At 42.6% G+C, this 12,500-nt stretch overlaps 1 protein-coding gene across 4 annotated transcripts in view; it reads right to left on the bottom strand.

Annotated features, from left to right (window-relative positions):
* The window catches only part of dab2 (DAB adaptor protein 2), a 113,587-nt gene that overhangs the window by 63,173 nt on the left and 37,914 nt on the right, over nt 1-12,500 (bottom strand). For all 4 annotated transcript variants that reach the window (XM_061966347.2, XM_061966348.2, XM_061966349.2 and 1 more), the window contains exons 3-5: nt 3,316-3,455; nt 3,155-3,253; nt 2,945-3,076 (exon numbers count right to left, since the gene is read on the bottom strand). In XM_061966347.2, coding sequence (XP_061822331.1) covers nt 2,945-3,076; nt 3,155-3,253; nt 3,316-3,455 — 371 coding nt within the window. The remainder of the gene's footprint in view (nt 1-2,944; nt 3,077-3,154; nt 3,254-3,315; nt 3,456-12,500) is intronic.

Here is a 12,500-nt window from a genome sequence, read left to right as displayed (position 1 = left end):
TCAGAGAGTATGGGGTTTCGGACTGTCTGATTGTGGCGGTCCGCTCCCTGTATGATCAGTGTCAGAGCTTGGTCCGCATTGCCGGCAGTAAGTCGGACACGTTTCCGGTGAGGGTTGGACTCCGCCAAGGCTGCCCTTTGTCACCGATTCTGTTCATAACTTTTATGGACAGAATTTCTAGGCGCAGTCAAGGCGTTGAGGGGATCCGGTTTGGTGGCTGCAGGATTAGGTCTCTGCTTTTTGCAGATGATTTGGTCCTGATGGCTTCATCTGGCCAGGATCTTCAGCTCTCACTGGATCGGTTCGCAGCTGAGTGTGAAGCGACTGGGATGAGAATCAGCACCTCCAAGTCCGAGTCCATGGTTCTCGCCCGGAAAAGGGTGGAGTGCCATCTCCGGGTTGGGGAGGAGATCTTGCCCCAAGTGGAGGAGTTCAAGTACCTCGGAGTCTTGTTCACGAGTGAGGGAAGAGTGGATCGTGAGATCGACAGGCGGATCGGTGCGGCGTCTTCAGTAATGCGGACGCTGTATCGATCCGTTGTGGTGAAGAAGGAGCTGAGCCGGAAGGCAAAGCTCTCAATTTACCGGTCGATCTACGTTCCCATCCTCACCTATGGTCATGAGCTTTGGGTTATGACCGAAAGGACAAGATCACGGGTACAAGTGGCCGAAATGAGTTTCCTCCGCCGGGTGGCGGGGCTCTCCCTTAGAGATAGGGTGAGAAGCTCTGTCATCCGGGGGGAGCTCAAAGTAAAGCCGCTGCTCCTCCGCATCGAGAGGAGCCAGATGAGGTGGTTCGGGCATCTGGTCAGGATGCCACCCGAGCGCCTCCCTAAGGAGGTGTTTAGGGCATGTCCGACCGGTAGGAGGCCACGAGGAAGACCCAGGACACGTTGGGAAGACTATGTCTCCCGGCTGGCCTGGGAACGCCTCGGGATCCCCCGGGAGGAGCTGGACGAAGTGGCTGGGGAGAGGGAAGTCTGGGCTTCCCTGCTTAGGCTGCTGCCCCCGCGACCCGACCTCGGATAAGCGGAAGAAGATGGATGGATGGATGAACATTTAAAAATGAGCTGTTACTGTATCTCGTTTTCTCGTTACATCGTAACGCAGTTGCACTTCCAAGACCTTATAAGGCAGTACTGTGTAGGCTATCTGTGATATATTTAACTTGGAAGTAGCTTTTTTTGTGATATGTTGAACCCTACAAAGTGTTAATACTGTAAGTATTGTGCTTTTTTTTTTTTTTTTTTTTTTACAGACCAGCGTTTGATTGTAACATTTGTCTGAGATGTTCTTCTCATGACCAAATTCCGAGCTGTTGAAATCCATCCGTCCATCTTCTTCCGCTTATCCGAGGTCGGGTCGCGGGGGCAGCAGCCTAAGCAGAGAAGCCCAGACTTTCCTCTCCCTAGCCACTTGGTCCAGCTCCTCCCGGGGGATCCCGAGGCCCAGCCGGGAGACATAGTCTTCCCAACGTGTCCTGGGTCTTCCCCGCGGCCTCCTACCGGTCGGACGTACCCTAAACAACCTTCCTAGGGAGGCGTTCAGGTGGCATCCTGACCAGATGCCCGAACCACCTCATCTGGCTCCTCTCCATGTGGAGGAGCAGCGGTTTTAGTTTGAGCTCCTCCCGGTTGACGGAGCTTCTCACCCTATCTCTAAGGGATAGTCCCGCCACCCGGCGGAGGAAACTCATTTGGGCCGCTTGTACCCGTGATCTTGTCCTTTCGGTCATAACCCAAAGCTCATGACCATAGGTGAGGAAGGGAACGTAGATCGACCGGTAAATTGAGAGCTTTGCCTTCCGGCTCAGCTCCTTCTTCACCACAACGGATCGATACAGCGTCCACATTACTGAAGACGCCGCACTGATCTCACCATCCACTCTTCCCTCACTCGTGAACAAGACTCCGAGGTACTTGAACTCCTCCACTTGGGGCAAGATCTCCTCCCCAACCCGGAGATGGCACTCCACCCTTTTCCGGTGCGAGAACCATGGACTCGGACTTGGAGGTGCTGATTCCCATCCCAGTCGCTTCACACTCGGCTGCGAACCGATCCAGCGAGAGCTGAAGATCCTGGCCAGATGAAGTTAAAGTTAAAGTTAAAGTACCAATGATTGTCACACACACACTAGGTGTGGTGAAATTTGTCCTCTGCATTTGACCCATCACCCTTGATCACCCCCTGGGAGGTGAGGGGAGCAGTGGGCATCATTTTTGGTGATTTAACCCCCAATTCCAACCCTTGATACTGAGTGCCAAGCAGGGAGGTAATGGGTCCCATTTTTATAGTCTTTGGTATGACTCGGCCGGGGTTTGAACCCACAACCTACCGATCTCAGGGCGGACACTCTAACCACTAGGCCACTGAGTAGGTGAAGCCATCAGGACCACATCATCTGCAAAAAGCAGAGACCTAATCCTGCAGCCACCGAACCGGATCCCCTCAACGCCTTGACTGCGCCTAGAAATTCTGTCCATAAAAGTTATGAACCGAATCGGTGGACAAAGGGCAGCCTTGACGGAGTCCGACAACTCACTGGAAAGTGGTCCGACTCACTGCCGGCAATGCGGACCAAGCTCTGACACTGATCACACAGGGAGCGGACCGCCACAATCAGACAGTCCGTTACCGCATACTCTGTTGAAATCGCCATGTAAAATAACTAATGCTAATAGTAGCCTGTCTATGACAAGTCCAAGCTGGTGCATTTGGGAAGAGTCGAGCCTTACTTTACTTGAGAGCGTTTTCTACCAAGCATACTTGCTTTGTTGGTGTTGAATATTGCAACATTACTTAGAGTCCGTTGTCAGGTCTGAAACTGGACGTGACGTCCCAACAAAATATGGCACCGTTGGATTTCACGTGGATCAATACCCGGTTGTACCGATGGAATTCGGTTGATGCCTATAAAAAGTACCGAATTCAGCACCCATCCCTACCTGTTGCGCAGTCTTGATGGCAAAGAACTGATGCTGGCCCTCGGCGCCGCACACGTATCCAAAGGCCCGGTTGTCCGTCACGTCCCGGGCGATGAAGGAGATCTTGTTCACCAGGTGCTCGTGTTCAATCACCTGGAGGGGGGGGGGAATGCTCTCGTTAGTGAAAGACATGCGGGCCGCGACCACTGGGAAGAAAAACACAGAACCCACTCCGGACTTCTCGTCGATGATCTTGATGCCGGACATCGAAATGTTGACCCAGATTCTCTGTTTGTGCTTCCCTTGTGAGCGAGCAGCTACCGCCATCCCCTGGGAGAAAACCGCACACCATCAAAACCACAATCCCGTTTTCCATGCCACGTTGTCGTCACCTTCAGTTTCATCATGGAGTCCTGGCACATCTTGTCTCCTCGGGCCTCGGGAACGTCGTCGACGCCGATCAGCTTGGCTTTGTACCGGACGCCGTCCCCTCGAAACCTGGCCAGCAGGTACTCGTCGTTTTTCTCTGGAACTGGACAAGGAATCTCACCTTAAAGCAACTGGACACCAAGACCTTGAACATGTTCTTGTAGAAACTGAATCAGAGTAGGGATGGGTACCAGTCACATCTGAACCGATACTTGACCAATTCCTGGTACCTGAGAATCGACACCAGTACTCAACTGCACCAATTTTTCGGTATTAATGGTTTTTGTGTGAATGCTCCATGGTTTTCTACACCAAAATTCATGTATTTATTAAACTTCTTCAACTTCTTCTTCTCCAGGTTTTGGCGCGCCTCACCTTCCACATTTTTCACCCGATTCAAAATGTTCAGCCTATTCGGGAATCGCGGGCTTTCCCTTGACAAATTCCAAAAATTCCCAGATTTCCCGGTTTCCCCGATTCAAACCATTCCACCTTCAACACATTCCACTATTCTGGAAACTTAAACTACCTTTTTTCCCAAGTTCAAAAAAATTCCAGGATTTTCCAGAATTCCTGGTTTTCCAAAGCCCGATTTCAACCTTGTTTTCTGGCAACTACTCCTTCCACACTTTAACGCATTTCAACCGTCCCACCGTCAAAACATTAGTCTTAATCAGGCGAAAAAAACTAAGTTGTTATTTGAACTGGAAGAATTCCCGGTTTTCCAGTAATTCCGTAATACCATTTCTCAATTTCCCATGTTACTACTTCAACATTTCTCAACCGATTTGAAAAATTCCAACACTAACCATTTCAACTCATTCAGACCGTTTAAGTTATTTTTACCATTTTCAAAAAAATCCCGAAATTCCCCAAATTTTGGGAAATTCTTGGACATTCTTCAAAGTTCCACAACTCCCGCATTTTTCACCCGATTCAAACTGTTCAGCCTATTCGGGAACCGTGGGCTTTCCCTTGACTAATTCCAAAAATTCCCAGATTTCCCGGTTTCCCGATTCAAACCATTCCACCTTGAACACGTTCCACCATCCTGGAAACTTAAACTACATTTTCTCCAAGTTCAAAAAAATTCCAGGATTTTCCAGAATTCCTGGTTTCCCAAAGCCCGGTTCCCATCTTTTTTTCTGGCAACTACTCCTTCCACACTTTAACGCATTTCAACCGTCCCATCGTCAAAACCTTCATCTTAATCAGGCCAAAAACACTAAGTTGTTATTTGAACTGGAAGAATTCCCGGTTTTCCCAAAATTCCAGGAATTCCGTAATACTATTTCTCAATTCACCATGTTACTACTTCAACATTTCTCCACCGATTTGAAAAATTCCAACACTAACCATTCCAACTCATTCAGACCGTTTAAGTTTTTTTGACCATTTTCAAAAAAATCACGAAATTCCCCAAATTTTGGGAAATTCTTGGACATTCTTCAAAGTTCCACAACTCCCACATTTTTCACCCGATTCAAACTGTTCAGCCTATTCGGGAACCGTGGGCTTTCCCTTGACTAATTCCAAAAATTCCCAGATTCCCGGGTCATTTTTCACATTCAAAATGAATTGGCCATTTTTCCAATCTTCCACCATTTCCCCATTTTTCAACCGATTCAAACCATTCCACCTTCAACACATTCCACTATTCTGGAAACTTAAACTACCTTTTTTCCAAGTTCAAAAAAATTCCAGGATTTTCCAGAATTCCTGGTTTTCCAAAGCCCGATTTCCACCTTGTTTTCTGGCGACTACCCCTTCTACATTTTTCAACGCATTTAAATCGTTCCACCGTCAAAACATTCCTCTTAATCAGGACAAAAAAACAAAAATTCCCGGTTTCCCCCGAAATTCCAGGAATTCCGTAATACAGTTTTCCAATGCAACATGTTACTACTTCAACATTTCTCCAACACCAACTAATTCAAGTCATTCAGACCATTTCTGATTTTTTTTTTTCCATTTTCCAAAAAATTCCCGCTTTTCCCGAAATTAACCAAATTTTGGGAAATTCCCATTGAAATCAATGGGACGTTCTTCAAAGTTCCACAACTCCCACATTGTTCACCCGATTCAAACTGTTCAGCCTATTCGGGAACCGCGGGCTTTCCCTTGACTAATTCCAAAAATTCCCAGATTCCCGGGTCATTTTTCACATTCAAAATGAATTGGCCATTTTTCCAAACTTCCACCATTTCTCAACCGATTCAAACCATTCCACCTTCAACACATTCCACTATTCTGGAAACTTAAACTACCTTTTTTTCCAAGTTCAAAAAAATTCCAGGATTTTCCAGAATTCCTGGTTTTCCAAAGTCCGATTTCCACCTTGTTTTCTGGCGACTACTCCTTCCACATTTTTCAACGCATTTCAATCGTTCCACCGTCAAAACATTCCTCTTAATCAGGACAAAAAAAAACAAAATTCCCGGTTTTCCCCGAAATTCCAGGAATTCCGTAATACATTTTTCCAATGCAACATGTTACTACTTCAACATTTCTCCAACACCAACTAATTCAAGTCATTCAGACCATTTCTGATTTTTTTCCATTTTCCAAAAAATTCCCGCTTTTCCCAAAATTACCCAAATTTTGGGAAATTCCCATTGAAATCAATGGGACGTTCTTCAAAGTTCCACAACTCCCACATTTTTCACCCGATTCAAACTGTTCAGCCTATTCGGGAACCGCGGGCTTTCCCTTGGCTAATTCCAAAAATTCCCAGATTCCCGGGTCATTTTTCACATTCAAAATGAATTGACCATTTTTCCAAACTTCCACCATTTCTCAACCGATTCAAACCATTCCACCTTCAACACATTCCACTATTCTGGAAACTTAAACTACCTTTTTTCCAAGTTCAAAAAAATTCCAGGATTTTCCAGAATTCCTGGTTTTCCAAAGCCCGATTTCAACCTTGTTTTCTGGCAACTACTCATTCCACACTTTAACGCATTTCAACCGTCCCACCGTCAAAACATTCGTCTTAATCAGGCCAAAAAAACTAAGTTGTTATTTGAACTGGAAGAATTCCCGGTTTTCCAGTAATTCCGTAATACCATTTCTCAATTTCCCATGTTACTACTTCGACATTTCTCCACCGATTTGAAAAATTCCAACACTAATCATTCCAACTCATTCGTACCGTTTAAGTTTTTTTGACCATTTTCAAAAAAATCCCGAAATTCCCCAAATTTTGGGAAATTTTTGGACATTCTTCAAAGTTCCACAACTCCCGCATTTTTCACCCGATTCAAACTGTTCAGCCTATTCGGGAATCGCGGGCTTTCCCTTGACAAATTCCAAAAATTCCCAGATTTCCCGGTTTCCCGATTCAAACCATTCCACCTTCAACACATTCCACTATTCTGGAAACTTAAACTACCTTTTTTCCAAGTTCAAAAAAATTCCAGGATTTTCCAGAATTCCTGGTTTTCCAAAGCCCGATTTCAACCTTGTTTTCTGGCAACTACTCCTTCCACACTTTAACGCATTTCAACCGTCCCACCGTCAAAACATTCGTCTTAATCAGGCCAAAAAAACTAAGTTGTTATTTGAACTGGAAGAATTCCCGGTTTTCCCAAAATTCCAGGAATTCCGTAATACTATTTCTCAATTCACCATGTTACTACTTCAACATTTCTCAACCGATTTGAAAAATTCCAACACTAACCATTTCAACTCATTCAGACCATTTAAGTTTTTTTGACCATTTTCAAAAAAATCCCGAAATTCCCCAAATTTTGGGAAATTCTTGGACATTTTTCAAAGTTCCACAACTCCCACAGTTTTCACCCGATTCAAAATGTTCAGCCTATTCGGGAATCGCGGGCTTTCCCTTGACAAATTCCAAAAATTCCCAGATTTCCCGGTTTCCCGATTCAAACCATTCCACCTTGAACACGTTCCACCATCCTGGAAACTTAAACTACATTTTCTCCAAGTTCAAAAAAATTCCAGGATTTTCCAGAATTCCTGGTTTTCCAAAGCCCGATTTCAACCTTGTTTTCTGGTAAGACTCCTTCCACACTTTAACGCATTTCAACCGTCCCACCGTCAAAACTAAAGTTGTTATTTGAACTGGAAGAATTCCCGGTTTTCCCAAAATTCCAGGAATTCCGTAATACTATTTCTAAATTCACCATGTTACTACTTCAACATTTCTCCACCGATTTGAAAAATTCCAACACTAACCATTCCAACTCATTCAGACCGTTTAAGTTTTTTTGACCATTTTCAAAAAAATCACGAAATTCCCCAAATTTTGGGAAATTCTTGGACGTTCTTCAAAGTTCCACAACTCCCACATTTTTCACCCGATTCAAACTGTTCAACCTATTCGGGAACTGCGGGCTTTCCCTTGACAAATTCCAAAAATTCCCAGATTCCCGGGTAATTTTTCACATTCAAAATGAATTGGCCATTTTTCCAAACTTCCACCATTTCCCCATTTTTCAACCGATTCAAACCATTCCACCTTCAACACATTCCACTATTCTGGAAACTTAAACTACCTTTTTTTCCAAGTTCAAAAAAATTCCAGGATTTTCCAGAATTCCTGGTTTTCCAAAGCCCGATTTCCACCTTGTTTTCTGGCGACTACTCCTTCCACATTTTTCAACGCATTTCAATCATTCCACCATCAAAACATTCCTCTTAATCAGGACAACAACAAAAAAAAAATTCCCGGTTTTCCCCGAAATTCCAGGAATTCCGTAATACAGTTTTCCAATGCAACATGTTACTACTTCAACATTTCTCCAACACCAACTAATTCAAGTCATTCAGACCATTTCTGATTTTTTTCCATTTTCCAAAAAATTCCCGCTTTTCCCAAAATTACCCAAATTCTGGGAAATTCCCATTGAAATCAATGGGACGTTCTTCAAAGTTCCACAACTCCCACATTTTTCACCCGATTCAAACTGTTCAGCCTATTCGGGAACCGCGGGCTTTCCCTTGACTAATTCCAAAAATTCCCAGATTCCCAGGTCATTTTTCACATTCAAAATGAATTGGCCATTTTTCCAAACTTCCACCATTTCCCCATTTTTCAACCGATTCAAACCATTACACCTTCAACACATTCCACTATTCTGGAAACTTAAACTACCTTCTTTCCAAGTTCAAAAAAATTCCAGGATTTTCCAGAATTCCTGGTTTTCCAAAGCCCGATTTCCACCTTGTTTTCTGGCGACTACCCCTTCTACATTTTTCAACACATTTCAACCGTCCCACCGTCAAAACATTCCTCTTAATCAGGCCAAAAAAACTAAGTTGTTATTTGAACTGGAAGAATTCCCGGTTTTCCAGTAATTCCAGAATACCATTTCTCAATTTCCCATGTTACTACTTCAACATTTCTCAATCGGTTTTAAAAATTCCAACACTAACCATTCCAACTCATTCAGACCATTTTTTTTTTTTATTACCATTTTCAAAAAAATCCCGAAATTCCCCAAATTTTGGGAAATTCTTGGACATTCTTCAAAGTTCCACAACTCCCACATCTCTCACCTGATTCAAACTGTTCAGCCTATTCGGGAACCGCGGGCTTTCCCTTGACTAATTCCAAAAATTCCCAGATTCCCGGGTCATTTTTCACATTCAAAATGAATTGGCCATTTTTCCAAACTTCCACCATTTCCCCATTTTTCAACCGATTCAAACCATTCCATCTTCAACACATTCCACTATTCTGGAAACTTAAACTACCTTTTTTCCAAGTTCAAAAAAATTCCAGGATTTTCCAGAATTCCTGGTTTTCCAAAGCCCGATTTCCACCTTGTTTTCTGGCGACTACTCCTTCCACATTTTTCAACGCATTTCAACCATTCCACCGTCAAAACATTCCTCTTAATCAGGACAAAAAAAACAAAATTCCCGGTTTTCCCCGAAATTCCAGGAATTCCGTAATACAGTTTTCCAATGCAACATGTTACTACTTCAACATTTCTCCAACACCAACTAATTCAAGTCATTCAGAGCATTTCTGATTTTTTTCATTTTCCAAAAAATTCCCGCTTTTCCCAAAATTACCCAAATTTTGGGAAATTCCCATTGAAATCAATGGGACGTTCTTCAAAGTTCCACAACTCCCACATTTTTCACCCGATTCAAACTGTTCAGCCTATTCGGGAACCGCGGGCTTTCCCTTGACTAATTCCAAAAATTCCCAGATTCCCGGGTCATTTTTCACATTCAAAATCAATTGGCCATTTTTCCAAACTTCCACCATTTCCCCAGTTTTCAACCGATTCAAACCATTCCACCTTCAACACATTCCACTATTCTGGAAACTTAAACTACCTTTTTTTCCAAGTTCAAAAAAATTCCAGGATTTTCCAGAATTCCTGGTTTTCCAAAGCCCGATTTCCACCTTGTTTTCTGGCGACTACTCCTTCCACATTTATCAACGCATTTCAACCATTCCACCGTCAAAACATTCCTCTTAATCAGGACAAAAAAAACAAAATTCCCGGTTTTCCCCGAAATTCCAGGAATTCCGTAATACAGTTTTCCAATGCAACATGTTACTACTTCAACATTTCTCCAACACCAACTAATTCAAGTCATTCAGAGCATTTCTGATTTTTTTCATTTTCCAAAAAATTCCCGCTTTTCCCAAAATTACCCAAATTTTGGGAAATTCCCATTGAAATCAATGGGACGTTCTTCAAAGTTCCACAACTCCCACATTTTTCACCCGATTCAAACTGTTCAGCCTATTCGGGAACCGCGGGCTTTCCCTTGACTAATTCCAAAAATTCCCAGATTCCCGGGTCATTTTTCACATTCAAAATCAATTGGCCATTTTTCCAAACTTCCACCATTTCCCCAGTTTTCAACCGATTCAAACCATTCCACCTTCAACACATTCCACTATTCTGGAAACTTAAACTACCTTTTTTTCCAAGTTCAAAAAAATTCCAGGATTTTCCAGAATTCCTGGTTTTCCAAAGCCCGATTTCCACCTTGTTTTCTGGCGACTACTCCTTCCACATTTTTCAACGCATTTCAATCATTCCACCATCAAAACATTCCTCTTAATCAGGACAAAAAAAACAAAATTCCCGGTTTTCCCCGAAATTCCAGGAATTCCGTAATACAGTTTTCCAATGCAACATGTTACTACTTCAACATTTCTCCAACACCAACTAATTCAAGTCATTCAGACCATTTCTGATTTTTTTCCATTTTCCAAAAAATTCCCGAAATTACCCAAATTTTGGGAAATTCCCATTGAAATCAATGGGACATTCTTCAAAGTTCCACAACTGCCACATTTTTCACCCGATTCAATCTGTTCAGCCTATTCGGGAACCGCGGGCTTTCCCTTGACTAATTCCAAAAATTCCCAGATTCCCGGGTCATTTTTCACATTCAAAATGAATTGACCATTTTTCCAAACTTCCACCATTTCTCAACCGATTCAAACCATTCCACCTTCAACACATTCCACTATTCTGGAAACTTAAACTACCTTTTTTCCAAGTTCAAAAAAATTCCAGGATTTTCCAGAATTCCTGGTTTTCCAAAGCCCGATTTCCACCTTGTTTTCTGGCGACTACCCCTTCTACATTTTTCAACGCATTTAAATCGTTCCACCGTCAAAACATTCCTCTTAATCAGGACAAAAAAAAACAAAATTCCCGGTTTTCCCCGAAATTCCAGGAATTCCGTAATACAGTTTTCCAATGCAACATGTTACTACTTCAACATTTCTCCAACACCAACTAATTCAAGTCATTCAGACCATTTCGGATTTTTTTCATTTTCCAAAAAATTCCCGCTTTTCCCAAAATTCCCCAAATTCTGGGAAATTCCCATTGAAATCAATGGGACGTTCTTCAAAGTTCCACAACTCCCACATTTTTCACCCGATTCAAACTGTTCAGCCTATTCGGGAACCGCGGGCTTTCCCTTGACTAATTCCAAAAATTCCCAGATTCCCGGGTCATTTTTCACATTCAAAATGAATTGGCCATTTTTCCAAACTTCCACCATTTCCCCATTTTTCAACCGATTCAAACCATTCCACTTTCAACACATTCCACTATTCTGGAAACTTAAACTACCTTTTTTTCCAAGTTCAAAAAAATTCCAGGATTTTCCAGAATTCCTGGTTTTCCAAAGCCCGATTTCCACCTTGTTTTCTGGCGACTACTCCTTCCACAATTTTCAACGCATTTCAACCGTTCCACCGTCAAAACATTCCTCTTAATCAGGACAAAAAAAAACAAAATTCCCGGTTTTCCCCGAAATTCCAGGAATTCCGTAATACATTTTTACAATGCAACATGTTACTACTTCAACATTTCTCCAACACCAACTAATTCAAGTCATTCAGACCATTTCTGATTTTTTTCATTTTCCAAAAAATTCCCGCTTTTCCCAAAATTACCCAAATTTTGGGAAATTCTCATTGAAATCAATGGGACGTTCTTCAAAGTTCCACAACTCCCACATTTTTCACCCGATTCAAACTGTTCAGCCTATTCGGGAACCGCGGGCTTTCCCTTGACTAATTCCAAAAATGCCCAGATTCCCGGGTCATTTTTCACATTCAAAATGAATTGACCATTTTTCCAAACTTCCACCATTTCTCAACCGATTCAAACCATTCCACCTTCAACACATTCCACTATTCTGGAAACTTAAACTACCTTTTTTTCCAAGTTCAAAAAAATTCCAGGATTTTCCAGAATTCCTGGTTTTCCAAAGCCCGATTTCCACCTTGTTTTCTGGCGACTACTCCTTCCACATTTTTCAACGCATTTCAATCGTTCCCCCGTCAAAACATTCCTCTTAATCAGGACAAAAAAACAAAGTTGTTTTTTCAACTGAAAAATTCCCGGTTTTCCCCGAAATTCCAGGAATTCCGTAATACAGTTTTCCAATGCAACATGTTACTACTTCAACATTTCTCCAACACCAACCAATTCAAGTCATTCAGACCATTTAAGTTGTTTACCATTTTCCAAAAAAATTCCCGCTTTTCCCGAAATTACCCAAATGTTGGGAAAAATCAATGGGACGTTCTTAGTTCCACAACTCCCACATTTTTCATCCGATTCAAACAGTTCAGACTTCAAAATATTCCGCCTGTTTGGGAATTGTGTGCCCTCTCCAACAATTC

The sequence above is a fragment of the Nerophis lumbriciformis genome, linkage group LG11 (assembly GCF_033978685.3).
Source record: "Nerophis lumbriciformis linkage group LG11, RoL_Nlum_v2.1, whole genome shotgun sequence".
NCBI classification, from domain to species: Eukaryota; Metazoa; Chordata; class Actinopteri; order Syngnathiformes; family Syngnathidae; genus Nerophis; species Nerophis lumbriciformis.
The sequence above is the reverse complement of the archived record's forward strand: the minus strand, read 5'-3'. Positions and strand labels throughout refer to the sequence as shown.